The sequence below is a fragment of the Ursus arctos genome, unplaced genomic scaffold (assembly GCF_023065955.2).
Source record: "Ursus arctos isolate Adak ecotype North America unplaced genomic scaffold, UrsArc2.0 scaffold_18, whole genome shotgun sequence".
NCBI classification, from domain to species: Eukaryota; Metazoa; Chordata; class Mammalia; order Carnivora; family Ursidae; genus Ursus; species Ursus arctos.
In genome coordinates, this window is record NW_026622852.1 from 13,377,489 (window position 1) to 13,404,993 (window position 27,505).

Below are 27,505 nucleotides of genomic sequence, written 5' to 3' on the forward strand. Positions count from 1 at the left end.
ATCAGGCTTGCCCTGAGGGTAGCTGTTACTCACAGTCACATTATTTAAAATAGCATTTATTCTCGAACAGTGGGAAGGAGAACAGTAACAGTGGATTTGATTAGCGCATAACCACGGTCCAGACACCATGTTAAGTGCTTTAATGCTCATAGGAACATCATGGGGTAGGGGGTCTTCTTTTTTTTTTTTTTTTAAAGATTTTATTTATTTATTCGACAGAGAGAGAGACAGCCAGCGAGAGAGGGAACACAAGCAGGGGGAGTGGGAGAGGAAGAAGCAGGCTCCCAGCGGAGGAGCCTGATGTGGGGCTCGATCCCAGACCGCCGGGATCACGCCCTGAGCCGAAGGCAGACGCTTAACGGCCACCCAGGCGCCCCGGGGGTCTTCTTTTTCATATGGGAAACGCGAGGCTTGGAGGGTCTCGGGACCTGCGGGAAGGTCCCACAGCTACTAAGTGATGGAAGCAGCGAGTGAACACACATCTGTTAGCTGGACCACCTGTGCTTACGTCACTGTCGCCCTCACTAACTCCCGAACCATTGATCTTAGAGAAGTAATGCAATTTAGCGAGTGTTTTTTCTTTCTTTCTAATTTTTTTTCTTTTACCTTGTATCCAATCTGAAGAGGCTGAAAAGCCTTGGTACAGGTCATAGCACCTCAAAACTCAGCGAAAGAGGTATTGTGGGTCCCCAAGGGCCATCTGCATGACGGGGGGAGGGGAGTTGCGGGCTGTCATCCTCAGGCTGGAGCAGGCAGCCTTTCCTCCAGTAACGAAGGATGCCAGCCAAGGCCAGGAGGAAAACAGTGATTCTCCTGAGGATTTGCTGCCTGGACCCTTTCCCGCATACGTATTTTTTTCTCTGGTTGAAGTTCAGGGTTACAATTCCTGTTCATTCCAGTCAGAAAGTTGGCAGCTCGATCAATGATTTCCTGCGCCTTGATGATAAATGGTTTTCCTCTTTAAGAGATAAATTTGTATTTTGGAGGTTTCAATGTACTTTGATTTCTTTATAATGGAATTTCATTCAAATGAGTTTCCCAACTGTGACCTGTTCCAGGGCTTTCGGCCAAAGTAAATTGTGCTAATGAGGAATAATAGAAACTTCAGGAAAATCATGTGCTCCTAAATTTCAGTCATGGATGAGGCCTTGGGGATCATCTAGTCCAGCCTTTTCATTTTATAGATAAGGAAATACAGTCCCAGGGAGAGAAGAAGGAGCATGTCCAGGATCACGTCGCCACTTCTGGCTCTTTCTACTGAAAGTGCATCCACTGAAGGGTGTGAAGATGGTATTTTCTTGTTTCCTTCTTACAGATTTATTTATTTGAGAGAGAAGGAGGGAGCGTGCACATGTGTGTGTGCAAGAGTGGAGGGAGGGACAGAGGAGGAGGGAGAGGGACAAGCAGACTCCCTACTGAGCATGGAGCCTGATGGGGGGCTCGATCTCATGACCCGGAGATCATGACCTGAGCCGGAACCAAGAGTTGGCTGCTTAACTGAGCTACGCAGGCACCCTGAGGATGGTATTTTTTTAAGATCTGTCATGTCAAAAACTTGTCAACACAAAATTCCAGTGCATGCTAGTCTGTGAGTTGCCAGTAAATATAGACAGTCCTAGAATTTTTTCTTAAGACTGTTAGCTATATGTTGCTAGACACAGATTATTTATTTTTTTTTAAGATTTATTTGACAGAGAGAGCTCAAGCAGGGGAAGCGGCAGGCAAAGGGAGAAGGAGAAGCAAGCTCCCGCTGAGCAGGGAGCCCAATGCAGGACTCAATCCCAGGACCCTGGGATCATGACCTGAGCCAAAGGCAGACGCTTAACTGACTGAGCCACCCAGGTGCCCGAATTCTTTCTTTTAAGCTAGGGAGCTTTGTGGTTTGTAAATGGTTCCTGTTTTTCTTGTGAAAGTCCTCCACGTTCACCTTGTAGGACAGGTATCTGCCAGCTGGGTCCTGTGAGCCAAATGGGTCCACTGCCTGCTTTTGCAGATCAAGTTTTTGGGGTACAGCCACGCCCATTCCCTTACCGCTTGTCTCCAGGGGCAGACTTAGGGAGCTAGGGAGGTCCTAGTACTTGCGAAACCCAAGATGATTGCGCTCTCGCCCTTTACAGAAAAAGTTTGCTAGACCCTGCTATACAATATCTGAAAGAAATACAGAAAAAAGTAACACTACAAGAACAGTTAACCATATCTGACCCTTGGGGACTGAGATGGACTCTCATTTTACCATTCTCCTGGCTAAATGTTTGTCCAATTTCTGGTTATTTCCTAAGGATAAGCTGCTTGAAGTGGAATTCCTGAGCCTGTGGGCGGGCGTGGGTTTGAGACTCCCGGTACGCAGTGCACCACTTCTCAGCTTGCACACCTGCCTGCTGTGCGTGGCCAGCATTCACCGACAGACGAGAGCTCCTTAGCTAACAGTTCGGTTTGCTTTCATTGATTCAGGGGCAGGTTCAAGGCGGTGGTCTGCGTCCTTTCTGCCGTTACGACATGCCTGGCGTTTGTCAAGCCCGCCATCAACAACATCTCTCTGATGACCCTCGGGGTTCCTTGCACGGTGCTGCTCATTGCAGAGCTAAGGAGGTGGGTGCCTTTGTTCCTCCCGCCTGCCCCTTAGGCGATCCCTGTGTTGGGAACACACCAGCTTCTGTTTTTTTTTTTTTAAAGATTTATTTATTTATTTGAGAGAGAGTGAGCCTGAGCAGGGGGAGGGGGAGAGGGAGAGGGAGAGTCTCAAGCAAACTCCCACTGAGCACAGAGCCCCACACGGGGCTCGATCCCACGACCCTGAGATCATGACCTGAGCCGAAACCAAGAGTCGGATGCTTAACCGACTGCACCACCCAGGTGTCCAGCTTCTGTCTTTTTTTTGTTTTGTTTTTTTCCTTTTTACTGCCCTCGAGTGTGGAAGAGGAGTTTGAGTCTTCCCAGTAAAGCCTTTGCTCTTTGCGTAAGGATTTTCCTTTGGAAAGTTGTATACTCAAGTTCAGGTTGATATCTATAAACAGTTTAGCCTTGTGTGTACATGATTACTTCTTTAACCCCAAAATACATCAAATCACCACCCTTATCGTAGTGAAAATGCTGCTTTTTCTTTGTGCCCATCTTTAGAAGTGTGTTTTAATTCATGACTTTCTCATTATTAGGGACACGGCGTTTAACCGAAGTTTCCTTTGTATCTGTCTTCCTTTGTGTGAGAGTTGCTCTGTGTAACGTGTTGACAGCTTTCTCTCAGCCTTTGTTTTGAGGGGAGATATATGGTTCTTCCTGCTGCTTTGCCTCTGGGGGCTGCTTTGAATGTTGGCCATACCAGGCAGGGTCAAAGGTGATTGAAGAAGTATTTAAAAGTACTGGCTCGCAGAGGAAGGATGCTGTCCGGTCTTGTCTTGTTGGCTTCCCTCCACAGCCTTGAAGGAGTGGAAAAATAAGAGACTGGTTTCAGAATACCCACAGGATTTTGAAGCTCTTTGGAAAACACACAAATTGCCAATAAAGAGATCTGAAATGGATTTGTTATAGTCCAGGGGTGCTGGCTTATATTAGGCCTAAAATGAATAGAATGCTCAGGACTTAGCTAAGTTTCTTGAGAATTCATTGCAATCCAGTTCATTTTAACTCTTGATACTGTGTTTTAGCCTGAAATTTTGTTAAAAAGTAGCTTAAGGGAAGGGAAAATATTTATAATTTATAATATTTAAATAAGAACAAATGAGAGAAGACAGTGGTTAGGGCAGATTATGGTTGAAATAAATTCTCCCTCATGAGTGTGACCTTTAAGCAGGGAAACATTTTCCTTTATTTATTTTATTTTTTATTTTAAGATTTTATTTATTTGAGAGAGACAGAGAGCATACAAGCAGGGGGGAGGGGCAGAGGGAGAGGGAGAGGGAGAAGCAGACTCCCTACTGAGCAGGGAGCCCGATGTGGGACTCGATCTCGGGACCTTGGAATCCTGACCTGAGCCAAAGGCAGACGCTTAACCAACTGAGCCACGCAGACTCCCACATTTTCCTTTAATACTCTATTCTTTGTACATAATTACAAAGGAAATCATCTGTGTTTCATACTAAAAAGTCTTTGCCCCTGAAAAGCTAGCTACGACTATAGCTCATTGGTCTCCATCATTACATTTACAAATGGCAGCGTCATGGGAAGTAGTCTTCCTTCCTGCTGGGGTCTTTCTACCCATGGATCATTCCTTCCATTCTCCTATACTTACTTTACTCCTCTGAATTGTCTACTGGGTCCTCACCCCTCCTTAAGCAGTCCTTCCCATTGGCCTGTAAAAACACTTGAGCCTCTCCCATCTTCCCGAGCTCTCAGCCTGGGCTCAGTCCAGGTCTGTCTCCAACCACCACCTTGCTCTCTCTCGTCTGTCACAGCCCAACGTCTTAGAAGTGCTTATTATAAGTGATCTCTATGTCCAACATGGGGCTCGAACTCAGGACCCCGAGATCAAGAGTCACATGCACTACCAGCTGGGCCAGCCAGGTGCCACAGCCCAACGTCTTTAAAGGTTGTCTTCATCCCTCAGCTCTTTTCTTCTTCAGCCCGCTCTGTTTAGCTTCTGCCCCATTTCGATACCCAAGCCACCTTTGGTCTTATGCCCAGTGACGTTTCTTCAGCCCTCCTGTATCTTATCTGCTCTTCTCTCAGCTGATTGCACAACTCACCCCCCTCATCCTTGATGCGTTCTTCCCCATGCCTCCCAGGATGCCACACTCGCCGCGGATTCCACTCACTCTGCGGTAGCTTCTCCTCTGTCTCTCATGTGAGCTCCTTGTTTGCTATGCACCTTTGCATGTAGGGGTCCCTTAAGGTGACCTCTCACTTCAGCTTTCCTCCTCCTACACTTGGCCCTGGAAGATCTCATCGACAGTCACGGTGTTCTTTACCGAACACATGCAGATGTCTCCCAGGTGTATGTCTGACTCTGTCCTTCCTTCTACCTCCGCCATGGCATCTAGCCTCCTGTCCCACCTCTGGCTCCACCTGTCACAGCCGTCTCGAATTCAACCAGATTCCTGATCTGCCTTTTCTAGTTCTGGTTCTCTTAATATTTCCAGCGATCGTAAATGAGAGCACCATTTACCCATTCGCTCGAGGCAGAGCCTGGCTCCTTCTTCCTCCCCCGAACATTCCATCGATCACTTTCATTTTTCCTTTAGTTGACATTACAATTGACATCGAGTTCAATATCCTCAACATGGCCCCTGCTTGTCTGTTTTTTTAGCTGACCTTGCAATTAGGATGACGTTCAAAATCCTAACATGGCCCCCACCTGCTGATCTGTCCTGCACGAAGCTCCCCTTACATTCTGTCCTCTCGCTGTTCTGACCTTCCCTATCCTCCAGGTCCTCGTTCATGCTGTCCCTTCCTCTGACTCTCCTGCTTGGCTCACTTCTGGCTCATCGTTGACTCACCTGTTTGGCTTCATTGCTCATAGCACCTCAAACTTCTTTCTGGCACCCCTCCCAATTGTAATTAAAAAATTATTTGTGCTGGTTTTGTTGTTGTTGTTGTTTAGTGTCTGTCCCTTTTCTTGGTGTAGACTCCGTGGGTAGGGATGAGGCCCTTATGTTCACTGCTGTGTCCCGGTTCCCACCCGAGTCCCAGCAAAGAAAGAGAAGATGGTTGTTGGTCTGCTTTGATAAAATTCCCAGACAGGGGACGCCCTTGCTGCTCTTTGCATTTCCTTCCAGAACCTTCCCTGCTGACATTAGTGATGATCTGTAATGTGGCAGCTAAATATTTCTCGTCCAGGCTCCCTCTGCTCAAAGGAGCTAGGGAAGCTCTCTATTTCTCATTAGCCTTGTTGTTAGAGCTTGTTTCTAGTCTTTTCTTATTTTCATTGTCCTTTCTGAACTTTCAGACCATGTGGCAATAACATTGTATTTGGGGTTATGACCGGACATTTACTGAAATTTGCGTTGTCATATTACCAAGTGGCTCAGCTGCATTTAATATATTTTAAAGTAGGTGTTTTTTTTTCCCCCGACTATAGGAGTGAGTCTGTTAAGGATGAACAACTTTGAGAATACAAAAGGGTTAAGAAGAGAACTGCAGATATCAGCTCAGATTTTTTTTTATCCTAGAATAGGGTCCTGCTGTATATATCACTTTTGTTCTACTTTTTCCGTTTAATCTCACATTGATATTTTGATAGGAGCCCTGAAAAGTGGGAATAAAACCCGAAGGAGCTCAGGTTTGGGAAAGACCCAAGTGCACACGGGCCTGGTCAGCAGCAGGTAGCAGGACCTGTCCCTTCAGCAACAGAGGAAGGGACAGTACCAGGCCACCCGGAGACCCTGACTCTGCAGGGCTTTCCCCCTACAGGACTCATCACCTGGCAGGAGAGGCGGGATGTCACAGACGCGCACTGCCTCTCCAGCACACTGAACTGTGTTCTGGTGTGTTCCTTAAGCCAGAGTATCTAGGTTTAATTGAATTGAGTGTGCATGGGTCCTCTTGTACCAAGTTGTCTATAGTTGTTGACACTTGTTTTTGTCTGTTTTCATTTTATCTTTTAAAATAGCAAGGCAAGAGGCCTTTTCATTTTGCCTTCGCAGTGCCTAGCGTGCATTCAGAGAATTTGGTACCCAGTCCACGTGGTTACTGTTTAAAAAAAAAAGAAAAAAAAATCCGGGAAAAAAATGTGCTCCTTAGATCCCTGGAATACAATTCACATCTTCCTTTACTTCCTTGTTTTATTTATTCACTCAGCAAGCATTTATTTCATGCCTGTTGTGGGCCAGACACTGCATATACTTGGTGAAAAGCAGGTGGCGTTCCTACTCTCGTTGAGCTTACTGTCTAGTCGGATCCTAGACGTCCAGCAGATAACTACACAAATGAAAACAATGTCAGCTTGTGCAGTGGTATGAAGGAAAATGGCGGGCGCTCCTGGTGCGGACAGCGTAATGGGGGCGGGGGCCGTCAGAGAAAGTCTATCTGAGAAGGCGCCCTGGAAGCCGAGACCTGAGGTGGCAGAGAAAGCTGAGCCGAGAGAGAAGAGGAGCCTCTGTGAGGGCGAACTGTTCAATGAAACTAAGTAGGAATTTAGTGTCTCCAGGCTGGGCCTCTATTGTTTCAAAAAATTTTTCAAGGACTACATTTAGCTCTCTTACAAAAGAGTATTTCAGTTTGTTTTTTGGAGTAGGCCTTTCTGAACCTACGCCCACCCTGGTTTCACGGATGCTTGTACTGATGCTTCCTCAGGTGGCTGGGAAGGGTACCAACCAGTCAGGCTTTTGACACTTGTTCAACAAATCTGAAACAGCTGTGACCCCTTCTCAGGGGCAGAGGTTACGTTGCACTCTGGGTCCCAAGAGACAGCGTGCCTGACCCAGGAGCAGTCCATGGCGGGAAGGAAACCCTGAGGGAGGGCTGAGAAGGACCCTCAGCCACCAGTTGCCTCTGAGCCTTCCCCCCTAGGAAGGGAAATCACCGCCCTTTATGAACGATTCAGAAACAAGGAAAGGAAATGGCAATGGAAATTTCTTTGGGCTGTTAGGATTGGTTTCTGAAAAATGTTTTGTCCCAGTGTATGTGAGAGCTCTTTCTTTGATTCAGCAAGTAGTGGGAGCCCTCTGTGTGCCCCATGCTGTTCCAGGGGAAGACCAACTGTCAGCAAGTACAGCATCGAGGATGCTAGAGGGGTTATGATCCCTACAGAGATTTTGGAAGAGAGAAGGAGGAAATGGTTGGGGGGGAAGCATCACTTAGGGGGGTGGAGACCCACGGTGCAATTGTTAACGGAGGTCAGGAAAGGGTTTACTGAGCCACATTTGAGCAGAGACTCAGGAGACGGTGAAGCACGTGGATATGTGAGGAAGAGCATTCTAGGTGGCAGGAACAGCCAATGCTAAGGTCTAGGGAACGTGCTGGAACATTCCTATTTGAGGAATGCAAGGATCCCTGGTCAGGGGTGGGGTGGGGCTTAATAAGCAGAGGCAGCGAGGGGCAGAGTATGTAGGAGAACAGGGGTTCATTATGGACGTGGCAAATTCAGGTCTGTGTCACCCATGGGTGGACAGGTCCAGAAGGCAGCCGCGTCTGCGTCCCGAGGCAGGGAGAGGCCCGGGTGAGAACACGGCTTTGGGGGTATGTACCGTGGTAGCTACATCCACAAGCCTGTGGGGAGACAGCACGTTGGGCTGGACCTCCAGTGCCGAGGGGCTAAGGTAGGGGGTGTGAGGAGCCAGAGAAGAGGGGCCAGCAAGGTGGGTGGCAACCCAGACTGAGGATGATGCTTTCTGGATCCCTGTGCAGGTGTGACAACGTGCGTGTCTTTAAGCTGGGCCTCTTCTCGGGCCTCTGGTGGACCCTGGCGCTCTTCTGCTGGATCAGTGACCGAGCCTTCTGTGAGCTGCTGTCGTCTTTCCACTTTCCCTACCTGCACTGCGTGTGGTAAGCCCCAGCCACCAGACGGGGGTCCGCACCTGCCGTTGGGCGTTCTTTTCCCTGCACGGTGCGCAGGGGTGCAAGGGCACAGAGCACAGTCTGAGTGCGCCGCTCTCCTCACAGAGACCTCGGTCAGACCTTCTGGAAGCAATGGAAGGTATTGTCAAAAGCAGCATAGGCTCCAGGGAGCAGGTTAGCCAGAACAGAAAGACCTAATTGTGTGTGCTTCAAGGCTGCGGTCTCTTACCTCTGGCTCCATTACTGAAGCATAAAGGACCTTGAAAACCAAATCCGTAACCTGAGCTCTAGCTAGATCCATCGCCCAGGGTCCGGTGGGGGTGGGGGTGGGGAAGGCTTGGGTCAGAGGTGATGTGGGGACGGAGATGCCCAAGTGACCAGGGGAAGGCATCACAGGTCATCTGGGGACAGTCTCACCCATTCGCTTTACAGGTAGAGACAGCTGCCCAGAGAAGTGAATTAATTGTTCAGGATCGTTCACCTGGGAGTTGGGTCACTGGGAACTGGAGCAGCTGTGCACTGGAATGCTCAGGACACGCGCGGTTAAGTTAAAAAAAAAAAAAAAAGCAGCAAGCAGTTTATTAAACAGCATGCCGAATCCTACACTCAGATGCTGAGGAGGAAATCAAGTGGTTTTTTTCCTATGAACTTCAGCTCCAAACCCAGAGCCCCGTTTCGTTTCCCTGTCCCCCAGAACTTCTGATTGCAAAAGAGATCAAGGACCGAGGGAAATCTGCTTGAGGATGTCCCTTGTAAATTGAGAGCCCCTAGGGAAAATTCTAGTGGTAAGGAGCTAGAAAAACTTTATTAGATCCAAGATTCAGAAGAAACTTGACTTCTATCAGAGATAAAACTCTATGCTTTGAAAGAACTCGTGTGAATTCCCTTGAACGTGGGCACTGGTGCAGATCTAGCATGAGATCCAGCTTGCTCTCAGTTTAAGGCTTGGGGACTCCCAGGACTGTGGGCAAAAGCCAGAACAAAGCAAAACAGCACAAACTGGAGATTCCGGTCTGAGGGCCCTTTTCCTGATATTTTTTAGTTCAACCTTGACTCACACTAGTGAATTTATGCACGGTAAATCTGAGTTATAATGGATAATAAAATGCAGATTTTTAGTGTACACTTTGATGAGTTTTGATAAATGTATACACTTGTGTAAATATGACCTCATTCAAGGTACAGTAAGTACATATATCCAGGTTTCTTGGTAATGTTAGCAATTTAAGTAAAATTCAGATATTAGATTGTACTAACTTTGGCTCAGACTTAACTTGTTTCTAAGTTTGATGTACTTCCTGCTTTTTCAAAGTGAACCATATTTTGTCCCAGTTACGACGTTTTAAGAACAAATTGAAACAGACGTATAGAGAGGCTGTCATAATTCTGTCCACCCAAGTGATAACAATTGTTAACAGCCTGAGGCTAATCCTTCCAAATCTTGAGATTTTTGAATTTTAAGTAATTTCTGTGGCTGTTGTGGGGTTTGAACTCACAACCCCAAGATCAAGAGTCACACACTCCACTGATTGAGCCAGCCAGGTGCCCCTCCTTCCAGATTTTTTTTTTTTTTGAAGATTATTTATTAGAGAGAGAGTGCGTGCGGGTGAGTGAGCACAGGAGGGGAGGGGCAGAGGGAGAGGGAGAGAGAAACTTAAGAAGACTCCATGCTGAGTGCAGAGCCCAACGTGGGGCTTGATCTCAAGACCCTGAGATCATGACCTGAGCGGAAACCAAGAGTTGGCCGCTTAACTGAATGCGCCACCCATGCAGTCCACCTTCCGGATTTTTCATATCTATTTCTCAAATTCTGCTTTTTAAAAAGAAATATAGCGTCATTCTATATGTGATAGAAAGCGTTTTGTTTTTTCTTATATAGGGAATACTAGATTGTGGACAACTTTTCCTACCAATGCATACATATTATCTTCCATTTTTTGTGTCCAATTAATATTTCACAGTATGGATGCTTTAGAATTCATTTAGTCAACCTCTCTATTAATAGATAATTAGGTTATTTGTTCACATGCCTGAACATTTCCTTAGGTTAAGTTTTATATATCTATAGATTATATCTGTATCTATAGATACAAGTACATATATAGATCTGTATCTCCAAAGTATTAATGCACACTTTTTATTAAAGTCCATAAGAGGGATGCCTGGGTGGCTCAGTCTGTTAAGCATCTGCCTTCGGCTCAGGTCATGATCCCAGGGTCCTGGGGTCGAGTCCGCATGGGGCTCCTTGCTCAGCAGGGAGTCTGCTTCTCCCTCTGCCTGCCACTCCCCCTGAGCACAAACTGAATCTTCCTCTTTCTCTCTCACAAATTGAATCTTTTTTTAAAAAAAATAGAAGTCTAAGGTATTATCTAGTATATATGAAAATATGGGTAAAAGGCATTAACTCTTCAATCTCGTTAACCTAATTAAAAATATTTTTATTTTCACGTCTTTGTGAAAAATTAGCATTACTGCTGAGCATCTTTTCCAGCATAAGTTCACTGTGTGCGATTGAAAGGTACCTTTTCATTTGTCTTCCCTGTGCAGTGTTTCTATTTTTAAAAATGGATATCTAGCACCTGGTGTCTGGCACGGAGTAACCAGTCACTACTGTCCAGGAACTGTGTGTATTATGCAAGTTTGCATCATTTTCAACAGAACGTAGAATACTACACTGACCCCTCGTGGAGGCAGCCTCCAGCTTCCGTATTACCAGCCTGAGGCCATGTCCGTCATATGCCATCTTCACCCACTGCCTGCTCCCACACTGGTTGTTTTAAAGGGCAGCCAGGGAAATGCCTAGTTTTTGAGAGTTCTTTGGAATACAGGGATTTTTATTTTATTTTATTTTTTGAGAGCGAGTGCACGTGCACGAGGGGGTTGGGCAGAGGGAGAGAATCCTAAGCAGGCTCCACGCTCAGTGCAGAGCCTAACACAGGGCTGGATCTCAGGATCCTCAGATCATGACCTGAGCCAAGCTCAAGAGTCGGCTGCTTAAACGACCGAGCCACCTGGGTGCCCCAGAATATAGGGATTTTAACTCTTTGGTCATATGGTACAAATAGTCGTGTCCCCCCGCCCCCCGCGTTTTCCATTTTTCTTTCAGTATGTGATGGTATTTTTGTGCCATATTGGTTTCGACAGTCATATTCTCCCATCGTGGGTCTCTTCCTGTAGGGTTTCTGGACTTTGTCATTGTCAGAAAGGCCTCCCCTACCAAAGTTTATAAAAATATTCTCTTCGACTATTTAAAAAAATTAGGTTTTAAATACTCAATTCATCTGGAATTCAGTTTCAGTCTAGGGTAGAGGGAAGGGTTACCTGCTTTTAAATGGTCCCTCATTTGATAAAAGATTCATGTTACAACTTTTTACAGGCACAGTGAAGTAAAAAAATTTCCCTACTAAACTGTAAAAGTAGTTTGGTCAGTATAAAAAGAATCCTAATAAAGGGCATAAACTATGTATAAGCAACGTTGGAGGAAGAAGGCGGGATCTAATCAGATGTTCTCAGTTCCACCTTCTTAGCACCTGTTTTAAATCCTTGGGCCTCAGTCTTCAGGGTTGAGCCCCGAAGGCGTTTGCATGTTTGCTCTGGTTCCCAAGTGGAATATTTTAGAACTTTCTAAAGCAGGCACGTTTGCTGCAGAGTTATCCTTCTCCTGCGCTTCCGGGGATTATTGGTTACCTTCACCCCCTCGCTGCAAGAGGCGCTGCGCGGTCCTTCCCGCCAGGGAGGCCCGGTTGGGTGGGGGGGTCTCGCCCGAGGGCGGCCATCTTTGTTTGCCCCACCCCCCCAGGTGCTCACCTCCTGTGTCCTTTCACAGGCACATCCTCATCTGCCTTGCTGCCTACCTGGGCTGCGTATGCTTTGCCTACTTTGATGCTGCCTCCGAGATCCCCGAGCAGGGCCCCGTCATCAAGTTCTGGCCCAGCGAGAAATGGGCCTTCATCGGCGTCCCCTACGTGTCCCTCCTGTGTGCCAGCAAGAAGTCGCCCGTCAAGATCACGTGATGGCAGGGCAGGGGCTGGCTTCTCTGCTTGTTTCTCGTCATGCACCGGGCTTCACTTGCTGGCAAAGACAGCCGGTGGTTTGTAGAGTTAGGGGAAGGGTCTGTCTTTTTAGTATTCTGTTCCCTTGGGCTCTAGCGTGTCTGTGGCGCACCAGGACTCCATCATGCATGGGGAGGAGTGTCTTCCCCTTTCCCGAAGATGGAAAGTGGAGAGCTGAGGGGCACCAGGTAGATCTTCTCAGCGTCCCTTCCAGATGCCATGACTGGTTGGGCTCTATCCTTTGTGATGGCAGAGCAGCCCCTTGGGGGAGCCTCATTTCCCAGAAGGAGTTTGCTCCAGACCCCATCGTTCCCATGTGCCCTCAGAGTGGACCCTCCTGCTGACAGATAGACTCTGTGACAGACAAGACCGTCTAACTGTTGGAAAATGCCAGGGATTTTCATTTGGGGAAATGGTCCTAAAATAAAACCAAGCCAATGAAACCCACACAGGGCTTGTGTCTCAGGAGGCTACTGGTCCACTCGGAGACTCTCAGTAACCAGATTTTACATGTGCTTGTGAATCCTCTGCTACCTCTGCTGGGAGACGGGGACTTCAGAGGAGGGTGAAGCCGACAGGAAAACCCTCTGTGCCAAAAGCTAACTCCACTTTTAAGCCATTCTTGAAGATGAGCACGATTTCTAAATGTTGACATTGTTGGTCGTCCCCCCCCCCCCCCAGCCCAGTGGCCTCAAACACATGGAGAAGAATAGGTGTGGCTGAGCTCTCTGCACATAGACCCCTGCTCCTTACTGCTGAGCTCTGTAAGTTCAAGGCCTTGGGATGGTCACGGTGGGGATCCTGGTTCAACATCTGGAGCAAGCACAAAGTTCTGGAAACTTCTGCTGGTTGGAAGCCTTCTATTCTGAAGTTATCCTCGAAAACCTCACCTCCTCTTTGCCCTTATTTTCTGCGGGACTCGTACTCCTACCCTCACAGTACAAGGTGCTTCCTGCGGTTTCTCCGAGCATCTGACGGCTGCTTCTCTTGAGCACTGAAGGGACTACACGCTGACTTGTGGGGTTGCTGGTGCAGCGGGCAAGTCTGTTGCCTTCTGAGTTTTTCCTCAGCTCAGATGACACTGGCTACCACTAACCTCTTTCGTGGGCTGAATGAAGGCTCCAGAACGGTCATCAAGGTGTGAGGGGGAATACAGGACCTCAGGGATACTCAATGTAACTCTGACATCTCCTGCTTTGCAACATTCCACTGTGAAAAAGGGCAGGACGGAGGTGTCCCTGTGAGGACGGGAGTCATGTCACCAAGGATCGAAGAGTTGGGGGCAGTACCAGTCTTTGGCATGTCTAGGAACTCTTGCTTTAATTAGAATTTTGTACAGGATCTAAAGTGAAAAGTCCAATAAGGAATAATGAATTGAGAGTTTAAAAATGAATGACTTTGTTCTACTTCTGTGGTTTTCAAGTTATGTTTAACAGAACCCTATTTTTAGTAAGAAATCTTGATGGAACCCAAACGTGAGAAAGGTGTTGTATTCTCTTCATTTATTTTACGGTTAAACTTATATATTTCCCTAATATCATGCAGTGAAAATGCAAGTGAAATTGTGGTTTCCATGGTAAAAAATTTGGTATTAAAGGAGTGTACCTGTTTATTATGGTTTCAAAATATATTTTGAAAAAAAGGTGGGGCTTCTAATGCACCTCTGAGACCTAGGTGGTTCATGGAACCAACGAGAGTTTTAAAACTGCTATCTAGAATTTTTTAAAAGGGAAATAGCAGTGCTCGCTTCAGATGGGTTTACCAAGCATGGATTCTGGGCTCATCCATTCTGCAGTATAAAAATGCTCTGAAATAGGGGGAAGCTTTGATGTACGTCAGGCCCAGCTGTCTTAGTGTGGGAGCATAGATGAGGAGAGGCAGGGGGTGTGGGAAGTGTCTGTGTTACAGGTGAGGTTTAATTTCTGTCTCGAGGTGATGGGAGCATTGTTACAGCAGTTAAGGAGGGACTGTGTCTCCCTGTCAGGTAAAGGGGTGGGTCCCTGAGGAACATCAACTCTGCCTCTCAACTCTTTGACCTTGCTTTTCTGGAAGTTTCTGAGTGTCCTTTGGAAATAGGGATAAAACGTGACTGCTGGAAATAAGGAAATCAGTGCCCCGACTCAGGGCTGTTTCCATCCGTCTTCTACAAGACAAATGACAGAGTTAAGATGTCACAAGGGATGTTTTTGCTGTAAAACAAAAAAACAAAAACAGAAGGCCCTTCTAGAGATTGGTTTTAATGAGCTGAGGGCTGATAAAGAAGTACGAATGGGTATATTTGAGGACAAAAATAGAACTCTAACAAAAATCACTCTAGCTTGTTAGTGTGAAGAAGGTAAATCGAGAAAGCGGGAGTTGAACAATCTTATTTGAAGTTAGACTTATGGCATCATATTTATATTTACATTTATGTTTATAGTGCTTTTCTAGCACAACATACTCTTGAAAGGAAACTGGGAAACTACAGGAAAGTTGAAGAGAAAAAAGTCCGTATTTCTATGGTCCAAGGACAATCATTGTTAATATATTGGTATTTTGGTGTATTTCCTTCTCATCTTCCCCCCTCCCCCCCGTAGGGTTGTAAATAGCCGTCTTTTAGAGTGGACACTTCATCCGGTAGCTTGAATGGACTATAAATGCCAGTTGTGTGTTTTTCATGAGGAACAGCTTTTGGAATACACTGCGGTTAGCTATACACTTGAGAGCTCATCACTGGATTCTGACGTACTGCTGAGTCTTCTTTTTCAATGGAGCCTGGTATGAATAGGTCCTAAGAAATAATGAACTGAATTATAATCTACTTTTGGAGAGGTCTCTGCTCTTGGATCGAAGAGTCACAGGAAATCGCTGGTAAAAATAGGTTTTCAGATTTTTAAAAAAGTGAATAGCGTATTAATTGATGTGCACATCAAGAATCTTTTTGTTTTTTCCCCCTAATAGTGCAGGGGCGTGGAGACTGGATGTTTGGGAGTTAGGTCATGGCAGTCACTCACTGTGACGGTCACATTTTTGTTCTGCTTAGATAGAACTTGCCTAAGATCGAGAACCAGCAGGAATTGGATCTAAGATATTAAACATTACTATCCTAGTTTTCAAGCAATCATTCAGGTCACTAATTCTTATGTTACAGTGTTCGATTGAATGTTGCTTTTTAGAAAAAATCTTTTCTCCTCTTTATGATTATGATTATGTTGTTAGCACTTCAGTGACTGTATTTAAAGCGTATGGGGAAGAGATCCCTGAATCTAGTTGGTAACAGGCTACATTTTTGGGGAAATTGGCCTGTCCCTCTGATGAGTGCCTAAACCATTAACTGTGGATCCAAGATGTTCTGTTGAGGGATCTAAGCTTATGGTCATCAAGCACAGACTTCTAAAAAATACCGTAACTTGTTTTATTGGATTTCTCAGGTGTGTAAAAACATCTCATCAGTTCGTCATGCTTATGTGAGCCAGCGCCATATTGGAGGCTCTGAGAGAGGGGCAGAGTCTTCCTTGGCTCTTCATCCCGCGGGGCTGGCACGCAACCATCTCTGGGGGACAGGGAAGGGCTGAAGCTCCTCCAGTGAGCCCCCCTCTTACAGCTCCTTCTCCCCAAATGAGCTTGGAACCTTTCATTGCCAGCTCTTTGCCTGGGTGCTACCGTTCCAGCTGGCCAAAGAGAATTGGCAGGCCAAATTGGGCTTCTCAATGGATTTCATGGACATCCTCCTACAGATTAAAAAAAAAAAAAAAAGCCTCTATTCTAAAGGACTAATTGTTTGAATTGTTCCTTTCTCTCTCTGTTAAACCAGATTGAAGACTATTTTATAATCACAGTATGTAATCAGAGCGTATATAGTATTTTCAGATATACCCCTCGTTTTATACTTTATAGAGTTGTGCCGTATAAGGGTGGTGTGCCCACTGGCTGTGGTAGCATTTAGTCTCCATTGCTTTGGGAGTGATCTGAAGCCTTTTGAAATGGAGCTTTTGCACTTTACGCTATTTTTGTGAGCTGTGATGGTTATAGTCAATATTAAAGCCGTAAGTGGCATTTTCTGTGAATATGTATGTTTGTATTTATTTACAAAATGATTTCTGAAATATCTGAACATGAAAAATGCATTTAATGGATTGTCAAGCAAAGCACATTTCCCCAATTTGTTCATGAATTTGGGTATCATTATTATTACACATACTTTAGAGTAGCGTAGTTGTTTCTTCTCAGAGCTGTGAAATTAACACACCAGTATTTCCGGTATAAAGTGCCTAAGTGTATAAATTTCTTTAGCAGGAAAATCTGTATGTACCTGTTTTTAATTCCCTATGACCATTTTTTTTATTATTAAAGATTTCATAGGCCATCATATTTTAAAGAACAGTGTGACCTCGGAAGAGAGACTGCATCAGTATTATCAGTATCATTGCAGTGGGTTTTTTTTTTTTTAAGATTTTTTTTTTTTTTTAAGATTTTTTTTGACAGAGATAGAGACAGCCAACGAGAGAGGGAACACAAGCAGGGGGAGTGGGAGAGGCAGAAGCAGGCTCATAGCGGAGGAGCCCGATGTGAGGCTCGATCCCAGAACGCCGGGATCACGCCCTGAGCTGAAGGCAGACGCTCAACCGCTGTGCCACCCAGGCGCCCCTGCAGTGGGTTTTTAAAGACTTTTTTTTTCTGGCCTGGGGGAAGGGGGAAGGGGATAAGGAATGGCCACAGAGCCTTTTGACAATCTGGTGGGAGTCGTGAGTTTTCTCCCTAGGAAAATGCCTATCTATAAAATTGGGAATTCACGTGGCCTTAGAAGCCACCCAGATAAAGAGTTCCTGCAGGACAGGGTGCTAGACCAGGATTCAAATCCTCTCTGGGGCCAAAATTGTTCACCTCCACGGACAGGTCTGCTTTCCCAACTGCCCTCTAAAACCGGGAGCTTACATTCGCCTCAAGCCTCTTTCCTGGTTTATCGTACCAGACCCTCCGTATGATTGTATCTAGGTCTGTCATATTATTCTAGCTTTTGTATTGTCAAATTTTTCCATAATAAAAAATTTAAGAGGTGGAACATTTGGGGGTTTTGTCCTTCCTTCTCTGGGGTGGGGCTCAGCCTCCATCCTGCCCCAACTTAAGGGCGCTGCTCGCAGCCCCTCTCCCCGGCTAAGGATTTGTCTTCGCCTCAAGTGAGCACTTCTGTTGCTGACTGTCTCCAGGTCTGGTGGGTGGGTGACCCCCCACTTACCTGGGAAGTCTCTCTGGACTGTAGCTCACAAAAAGATCAACCTCACATGTTTTTTGATTGGTTTATTTTATATTTCTTACTAAAGCAAAACATTTGAACTGCTTTTGCAGAAGAGAGAACATATCACTATAGTAAAAATTTAACAAATAGCAAAAAATATAAAAAAGTTTAACAAATAGAAATAAAATCAGCTTTTGCATTAAGGCCAGTCACAATAAAGGGCTTAAGGTAAGGCCAGGAGCATGAAGAGACACAAAATGGACGGTGGCATTGGTGACATTTGCTAGCGAAGGAAGTCTGAACAAAGAAAGCCATAGCTGCCGGGTGGGCAGGACCGGGAGAGACTCCTGGAGTAATATCGCCATCTTGTGGCCTTTTCAGGTATTCCTCTCAGTGGCGCCCTTGAACCCCTTCCCAATTGCAAATCACCCCAGAACTCAATATAATTATCTCAAAACTCCCACAAGTCACACAACTTCTTTCTGGGTCCAAGTACGTGTTCCTGCTTTTTTCTCCCCAAGCATCTCTCTGCTTTTCCCCCTCCTCGCTTCCCCCGGCCACTCATTCTTCACCCTCTAGGTGTTTGATCTTAGAATTCTAAATATCTGCAGAATACCATAAAACATATTTTCCTGCACATAAAACTGAGTTAACATAGTCGTGATCTAGAGGGAGTGTTGTTTTTTTAATCCACTGAAGTTTCACTTTTGGGATTAAAAGTTCCGTTTGGCAAATAAATGCCCGGTTTGTACTACGTGTGCTAGCTGCGGAGGGCTATCTGATGAACACGGCAATGTGCCCCGCGGAGGAGAGAAACCACCGATTGATGAAATCCGTGCGTACAAGGCGCATCAACAGCGCCGGGAAGGCAGGCAGGAGAGGTGACATCTGACCAGTGGGGAGTTGCTTTGAGACTTCTACGCCGTAACTGATGGACTGCGAGCCATAGTTAGTAATATATAATCTCAGACCAATGAAAGAATGGGTATATTGCCTAGGAGTACTGTTTTTTTCAAAGCAACCTGTATCTGAGAGCTCAGCACATAAGTTAGCTTTCACACAAAATGGTCTTATTTACTCCTCACGGCTTTTTTGTGAGGCCAGTATTACTATTATTCCTGATTTGAAGATGATAAAACCGAGGCTCACAAAGGTATTTAGATCACAGCCAGTAGGTGGCAGAGTCAAAATTTAGACCCAAGACTTTCAATTCTTCTATTTGGTTCTCTTTCTACAAGGGATTTTTTGATTTTTATTATTTTTAAATTCAATTAATTAACATGTACTGTAATATTAGTTTCAGAGGTAAAGTCAGGGATTCATCAGTCCTATATAACACCCAGTGCTCATTCCATCACATGCCTGCCTTAATGCCCATCACCCAGTTACCCCATCCCCCACCCCCTCCCCTCCAGCAACCCTCAGTTTGTCCCCTTTGTTTAAGTCTTTTATGGTTTGTCTCCCTCTTTGATTTTGTCTTGTTTTATTTTTTCCTCTCTTCCCCTATGTTCCTCTGCTTTGTTTCTTAAATTCCACATATCAGTGAGATCATATAATTGTCTTTCTCTGATTGACTTATTTTGTTTGCATAATACCCTCTAGTGCCATCCACATTGTCGCAAATGGCAAGGTTTCATTTTTGATGGCTGTGTAGTATTCCATTGTATATATATACCACATCTTCTTTATCCATTCATCTGTTGATGGACATCTGGGCCCTTTCCATAGTTTGGCTATTGTGGATATTGCTGCTATAAACATTGGGGTGCAGGTGCCCCTTCAGATCACTGCCTTTGTAGCTTTGGGGTAGATACCCAATAGTGCAATTGCTGGGTCATAGGGTAGTTCTATTTTTAATGTCTTGAGGAACTCCATACTGTTTTCCAGAGTGGCTGCACCAGCTTGCACCCCTACCAACTGTGTAGGAGGGTTCCCCTTTCTCTGCATCCTCACCAATATCTGTTGTCTCCTGACTTGCTAATTTTAGCCATTCTGACTGGTGTGAGGTAGTATCTCATTGTGGTTTTGATTTGTATTTCCCTGATGCCGAGTGATGTTGAACATTTTTTCATGTGTCTGTCAGCCATTTGTATGTCTTCATTGGAGAAATGTCTATTCATGTCTTTTGCCCATTTCTCAATTGGGTTATTTGTTCTTTGGGTGTTGAGTTTGAGAGTTCTTTATAGATTTTGGGGACTAGCCCTTTATCTGATATATCATTTGCAAATCTCTTCTCCCATTCTGTTAGTTGTCTTTTGGTTTTGTCGACTGTTTCCTGTGCTGTGCAAAAGCTTTTTATCTTGATGAAGTCCCAATAGTTCATTTTTGCCTCTGTTTCCCGTGCCTTAGGAGACGTGTCTAGCCAGAAGTTGCTGCGGCCAGGTCACAGAGGTTGCTGCCTCTGTTGTCCTCTAGGATTCTGATGAATGCCTGTCTCACATTTAGGTCTTTCAACTACAGAGGATTTCTTCTTTTCTTTTCTTTTTTTTTTTAAAGATTTTATTTATTTATTTGACAGAGATAGAGACAGCCGGTGAGAGAGGGAACACAAGCAGGGGGAGTGGGAGAGGAAGAAGCAGGCTCATAGCGGAGGAGCCTGATGTGGGGCTCGATCCCATGACGCCGGGATCACACCCTGAGCCAAAGGCAGACGCGCTTAACCGCTGTGCCACCCAGGCACCCCTCTTTTTTTTTTTTTTTTTTAAGATTTTATTTATTTAGTTGACAGAAACAGCCAGCGAGAGAGGGAACACAAGGAGGGGGAGTGGGAGAGGAAGAAGCAGGCTCATAGCGGAGGAGCCTGATGTGGGGCTCGATCCCATAACGCCGGGGTCATGCCCTGAGCCGAAGGCAGACGCTTAACAACTGCGCCACCCAGGAGCCCCAGGATTTCTTATTTTCAAAATGGCAAAAGCGGTACAAGGTTTTCATACAGGTGGGCACCAGCCTGGGATTATCAGATTCAAAACCATCCTGTTAATACACATGATTAGATAAAATACAGAGTAGCAGGGGGCATAGAGGAGGTGCTTAGTAAATGGCAGGTGATAAGATGCCCTATCACCACCAGACAGTCATGGATGTCAGTGTTGTCGTCTTGTGGCCATAGCGAGGACCTGCACCCCATCCCCCACACTTTCCACCCCAGTCATCTTTCTGAAGAAAAATCTAACGAGGTCAATTCACTGCTAAAAGCCCACCAATTCTCCATCACTCTGAGAGCAAAGAAACTTACTCTTTAAAAAAATAATAATTTATTTGAGAGAGAGGGAGAGAGAGTGTGAGTGTGGGGGGGGGGTCAGGGGGAGAGATAGAGAATCCCAAGCAGACTCTGAGCTGAGTGCAGAGCCCAATGTGGGGCTTGATCCCACAGCCCTGAGATCATCACCTGAGCTGAAATCAAGAGTTGGACACTCAACTGACTGAGCCATCCAGGTGCCCCAAAGCAAAATTTCTTTGAGGGCTTTAACATGATTTAGAATCCCCCTCACCATCTGGTCCTTGCCTTCCTTTCCAGTCTTGTTCTGAGGGGCTTTCCTCTTGGACCCTTCACTTATGTGAAGACGTCGACATAGCTCTACCTGGTCTTTCCCTTGGCCTCAGGGCCTGTATGAGTTACACAGTGCTGTGTAACAAGTCACTCCAAACTCGTGGGCTTGACACAACAGATTTACTCCCTTGGGTCATAAATTTGGGAGCAGCTTAGCTAGGTGGTTCTGCTTCAGCTTGGCCACCAACTCATGAAGGATCTATTAGCTGGGGCTGTGGTCATCTGAAGGCTTGACTAGAGCAGTAGGGCTCGCCTCCCAGGTAGCTCACTCACGGGGCTGTTGGCTGAAGGCCTCGGCTCCTTGCTGTGTAAAGGGCTCCGTAGGGCTCCTCCACAAGAGGCCAGATGACTTTTAGACGGAGTGACTGAACAGAGCAGATGGGAAGCTACATCTTTTATGACCCAGCCTCAGGAACTCACAGTCATGTTCGTGACATCCTGTTATATAAGTCAGCCCTGTTCAGTGTGGGAAGGGACTACACAAAGGCACCGTGAGTTAGGGCTCACTGGGGGCCATCTTGGAGGCTAGTAAACACAGGGTCTTTGCAGAAAGGATTCCCTCTGTTAGAATGCCCCATAGCATATCCTCCCACCTCCTGAGACTTCACTTCTTCTCAGGAAGCTTTTCCTATTATTTCCCTCCTTCAGCTCCTTCCCCTTTTATTGCAGGGCTTTTCACACTGTAACATAATAGAGCAAGGGTTAGGTCTTTAAAAATACCCATTTCTTTAAAAAGCTGGCACAGAGTAGAAACTTGTGGAACTCGATTCAGGAAACCAGGGACTAAAGTGGGGCGCCGATTGTGCAGTGAGGAGGGATTACCGCAGACTTGATGAAGGCAGAACCAGCCACTTTTCCAAGGAGTCGGAGTGGAGGGCATGGGAGACGTAGTCCAGAGTGACCCCAGTATTTGTTTGCCAGTTGCTACGACAACTTAGTGGCCCAGAACGATACAAAATGCCACCTTGCAGTTGTGCAGGTCGGAAGTCCCAAATGAGTTTCACTGGGTTACAATCAAGGGGTCCTCAGGGCTGCATTCTGGAAGCCTAGAGGAGTCTTTGGTGCCTTTCCTCTCTCGGCTTTCAGAGACTGCCTGCCATTCATGGTTCACGGCCCTCTTCCATCTGCACCACCAGCAACGCTGGCCCGTGTCCTTCTCATGCCGCCATCTTTCCCGTTCTTTCCTGCACCCCCCCAACCCCCACCCCATAAGGACCCTGTGATGACCCTGGGCCTACCCAGATAATCCAGGAGACACTCCCAGCTCAAGGTCGGTTATTAGAAACTGCAATTCCATCCGCAACCTTAATTCCCTTTTGCCACGTAACCTAACATACCCAGCCTGTCCCCAGGTGTCAAGTTTGTGTGGCGGGAGAATAATGGTGCCAGGAGTCAAACCGGAGATGTCAGAAGAGGAAGTTACGAGAAGATAGCTCACGTTTAGTGAATGCTTGTTGTACGTCCCCTACTTTACCTGTATCCATTCATCTCATCCCCCAACTTTGTCCTTCTGCGCTAGGAATGGACGTGATGCTGTACCTTTGTGGGCTTTCCCACCAGTGGGAGCTCCAGGAGGGCGGGGCTTGGCCTAGGGGTCTACTGGGCAACGAGAGCCTGAGGCCCTGCAGGAGCTCAGTCCACATCTGTTGAAGGAGCGGACAATTCACTGTGTCTTTGCTCAGGCTGCCGTAAAAGAATGCCCCAGGAGGGCGGCTTACACAATGGACCTTGATCTCTCCCACGCCTGGAGGCTATGAAGTCCAGGACCAAGGTGCCGGCATAGCCGGTTCCTGGCATGGCTGGCGTCCTGCTCGCAGATGGCCGCCTCCTCCCGTGGTGGGGAGACAGAGTGCTCCTTCTCCCTAATCTTATCACGAGGCCCCACCCTCATGACCTCTAAACCTAATTACCTCCCAAAGGCCCCAGCTCCAAATACCATCCTATGAGGGGTTAGGGCTTCAACAGGTGAATTTTGAGCAACAGAGTCCCTAACAAACTACATGAGGGAGGTTTTGACCCTTTGTTTTCTGGATGAAGTCCCGAGGCTCTGTGGAGCTGACTCTGGAGTCCAAGGTCACAGAGCTGGAAAGCAGCTCAACTCTCCCTCACCCCCAAACGTGGGTGCTCTCCTGTCTTTGGAGACAAGGAGGGACTGTGGCCACTGGCCTGAAGGGGAAGAGTGAAGGGTGAGTGGGGCGTGATTAGTGGATCCTGGGGACCTTCTAGGTGTGCCGAGTCCTTCTATTGTTTCAGGTCACTGGTTACAAGGCGTTGGAAACTAGTATCCTTTTTTTTTTTTTTTAAGATTTTATTTATTTATTTGACAGAGAGAGACAGCCAGCGAGAGAGGGAACACAAGCAGGGGGAGTGGGAGAGGAAGAAGCAGGCTCCCAGCGGAGGAGCCTGATGTGGGGCTCGATCCCATAACGCCGGGATCATGCCCTGAGCCGAAGGCAGATGCTTAATGACTGAACCACCCAGGCACCCTGGAAACTAGTATCCTGACATGGAAACACGGACGTTCAGAGGCACCGTCACCTGCCTGAGGACGCTGAGCTGATGAGTGACAGAGGCAGGGTATGGGACATCGAGGCTTCTGCTTGCACATCCCCTCTGTGGTACGTGGGTGTGCTCACATCTTTCAGATTCGAGTTTCCTGTGGCTACAGTAGAAAATGACCATAAACCAGGTAGCTTAAAACAAGAGGACTGTAGCTCTCACGGTTCAGGAGGCCAGAAGTCTGGAAATCAAGACATTGGCAGGGTTGGTTCCTTCTGGAGGCGCGGAAGGAGAATTGGTTTCATGGTGTTCTCCTGCCTTCTAGTGGTTGCCAGCTATCCTCATCCCTTGGCTCGTAGATGGATGCGTTCCTCTATTCTCCGCCTCTACGGTCACGTGGCTTCTTCCCTATGTCTCTGTTGGAAAAGCCTCCTATAAAGACACCAGTCATTAGAGGCGCCTGGGGGGCTTAGTCAGTTAAGCATCCAACTCTTGGTTTCAGCTCAGGTCGTGATCTCAGGGTTGTGAGATTAAGCACCGTGTCAGGCTCTGGACTCAGCGTGGAGTCTGCTTGAGATTCTCTCTCCCCTCTCCCTCTGCTCACTCTCTAAAATAAATAAATGAGGGGCGCCTAGGTGGCTCAGTTGTTAAGCGTCTGCCTACAGCTCAGGGTGTGATCCCAGGGTCCTGGAATCGAGCCCCGCATCGGGCTCCCTGCTCTGCTGAGTGCTTCTTCCTCTCCCACTCCCCCTGCTGGTGTTTCCTCTCTCGCTGGCCGTCTCTCTGTCAAATAAATAAATAAAATCTTCAAAAAAAATAAATAAATGAAGTCTTAAAAAATAATAAAGACACCAGTCACGGGATCTCAGACCTCATCCTAATTCTATCTGCAAAGACCCTATTTCTAAATAGGGTCACTGAGTGGACATGAATTTTGGGGGGACACTATTCAACCTACTGCACTGTCCCACAAGCTGCTTCTTGCATCTGGCAGGAATGTGGGATCCCCTGCACACATGCTTCGTCAAAGACACCAGAATCTAGTGTCTCAGAGTAGCTCGATCCTCACCATACACACGTACACACGCACGCACACCTGGGCTTAGTTCTCTTCTATGGTCCCTGTCAGTTTCTCAGGCACCTTTCAGGTTCCCCCATCTGAGCTGGGCAATGTGTGCCCCACCCACAAGCAGTGGTGGAAAAATACCTTGAAAAAGGGAGGGAGTGGCGGTAGCCATAGGAAGAAAGGCTCATGGGTAGAGTAGGAAAGAATGGGTCTTAGGATGCTTGCCTGGAGCTTCACTTGGCAGAAAGCCCCTTCTCTCCTGCACAGTTGGGGGTTCTGGTAGGGAAAAGCCAGCCGGCTATGCACCACCCCAAGTCCTCCTTGTCGTCCTAGTGCCAGAGGCAGGCCCGGGGCTGACCTGGCGATCTGTGTTTATGAGATCAATAAATTGAGGTTTGAATTCAATCAATCAATCAATCAATCAATCCACCAAATCATAAAGCAAGAACAGCTCAGAGTGTGGTGGGAATACTCTTTGGGACAAGGAAGTCTTCCTGGATTGGAAGGCGGTGTCCAAACAGAGATGTGTAGGATTGATGAGGACAACACCGAGTAAAAGATTTCAGCGGGTGGGACAGCGCTTGGCCGAAGATGGAGCCTTTGTCAATGGCACCTGGTCGGTCTGTCCGGAGTAGGAGTTACTGTGTGTATGTGGGGGTAGGGGGTGGTGGGAGGGTGGAGAGGGTTGTGCAGGGAAAGTCCTGAGACACATCAGCAGGAGCTATGCCTGGGAGTTGAAAATATCAGAAAAAGGGACTCAGACCTGCAAGACCGCTTGTGATTGTGCTTCTCCGTCATGTTGGACAGTGGCCTCCTGCCGGTGGGGACTGGGCTAAAGCAGGGATGCGCTTGTGCCTGGGTGCCGAGCTGGCGCGGGGGCGGGTGGGGTGGTGGGGGGCGGGGTGAGCACGGGCTTCGGAGCCGTCGGCCCGCGCCTGGGCAGATGTCCACCAGGGGGCAGTGCAGCGGGGCACGATGTGGGGCTTAGTTCAGGGCCTGCAAGCGGGGCGCCCAGCCGGCAGGTGCCAGGCAACCGGGGAACCGGCCTCCCTTGCGCGCAGGGGAGGTTCTCATGTGCGTGCTGCTCTCCTCGGTTGGGAGGTTTTCGGTCGAGCTGCGGTGGCGGGTTCCTGGCTGCAGGCACGTGCCTCAAGGGGCAAGGTTTGGGTTCTGTGACTGTGTGTGTCCGGAGGGGATCCTTACAGCTGGACTTCTAGAGTGGATTCACCCCAAAGCTGATCACGTGCTTCAGGGCTCCTCTCTTGCGGGGGTCCACCCAAATGCCTTGTTCATTTTGGAGAGATACCCCAAAAGTATATAAAGTTTCGGGCCCCACAACACCAGGCTTTGCCCCTGGGTGGCTCCATCCTTGAGGATCTCCGTCCCAACTCGGAAGATGCGCCAGCGGCCGCCTGGAGGCCGCCAAGCAGAGCCCGAGGCCGAGGTCTGGGTGAGAGCGCGCGCTCAGCCCTGTAGCCTCTCCCCTAATCTAGTTCAGACTTCTCATGCTCCAGGGGTAGTCCCTTTGCTCCGTGACATGTTTGGGGGAAATCCTTACGTTGTGAGCCTCTGCTCTTTGCTGTCTCGAGTGCCTGCCTTTAGCCGCTCTCCGTCCTCGGCTCTAGGGGTGTTCCCGCCAGGAGGGGCTTCTTGTGCGGGATTGTCCTGTAAATTATGGCAGCGTCGCCGACCTCCACCCACCTACATGACCTCCCTTCCTCCCTAGCTGTGACAACTCGAAGTGTCTCCAGACATTGTCAATGTCCCCCCCCCCAGCCGAGGGGGGGGGTTAAATTGCCCCTGGTTGAAAGCCACCCATGCACTGGCCAGGAGAGCAGACAGCGTCAGCTTTCCTCTTCCAGTGTGTGTCATGGTTAAGCTTGAAGTCTTTTCTAGAAAGCCTGAATGGTGGCCCCTTCTAGGCCCTCTTCCTAGAAATGTCCACCCACAGAGGTGGGAGGTTCCACACCTTCCATTAGTTCAGTTAAAGCCCTGGTCCGAGGCAGGGGGCACTGGGGCTCAGTAGGCTGGACACAGGAGGTGGAGAGCCTGGTGAGGGGCCACAGGCTGCCGCCCCAAGAGCTGCGGAAAAAGCAGCTGCTGGCCTGGCCTGTGGAGCCACACTAGCCTCCCACAGCCTCGGTCCTCCGGCAGTGACAACAGTAAAGCTGGAAGGGATTGGAGAGGCCATGTAGCCCAACACCTGTCCCTTCTCTTTAAAGAAGTGCTTATGAGAATTCTGAGGTCCATGGCCGGGAAGGGCCCCTTCCAGAGTTGCATGGTTAAGGGGTAGAAGCAGGACCAGAGCCAGGTCTTTGGACTTTGAGCCCAGGGCTTTTTTCCTGCTACACAGGCAGCCTCTCCAAGAGTCTTGTGTTTTAAGATTTGTCAGAGAGAGGGAGAGAGAGAGAGGGAGAGAACATGCAGAGGCAGGGGTGGGGGGCGGCAGGCAGAGGGAGAAGCAGGCTGCCCGCTGAGCAAGGAGCCTGAGACAAGACTCGATCCCAAGACCCTGGGATCAGGACCTGAGTCAAAGGCAGATGCTTAATCGACTGAGCCACCCAGATGTCCCAAGATTTTTTTTTTTCTTTTTAAGTCATCTGTACACCCAACATAGGACTTGAACTTACAACCCCAAGATCAAGAGTTGCATGCTCTCTCCACTGGATCAGGTGCCCCCAAGAGTCCCCTGGGAA

The 27,505-nt window shown here is 47.6% G+C and overlaps 1 protein-coding gene across 3 annotated transcripts in view; it reads left to right on the forward strand.

The window, feature by feature from the left end:
* Nucleotides 1-14,690, forward strand: part of ACER2 (alkaline ceramidase 2) — a 29,276-nt gene extending 14,586 nt beyond the window's left edge. For all 3 annotated transcript variants that reach the window (XM_026506460.4, XM_057313478.1, XM_048222946.2), the window contains 3 exons: nucleotides 2,452-2,589; nucleotides 8,278-8,415; nucleotides 12,254-14,690. In XM_026506460.4, coding sequence (XP_026362245.1) covers nucleotides 2,452-2,589; nucleotides 8,278-8,415; nucleotides 12,254-12,440 — 463 coding nt within the window. In that variant the 3' untranslated portion in view covers nucleotides 12,441-14,690. The remainder of the gene's footprint in view (nucleotides 1-2,451; nucleotides 2,590-8,277; nucleotides 8,416-12,253) is intronic.
* The last annotated feature ends 12,815 nt before the right edge of the window (nucleotides 14,691-27,505 follow it).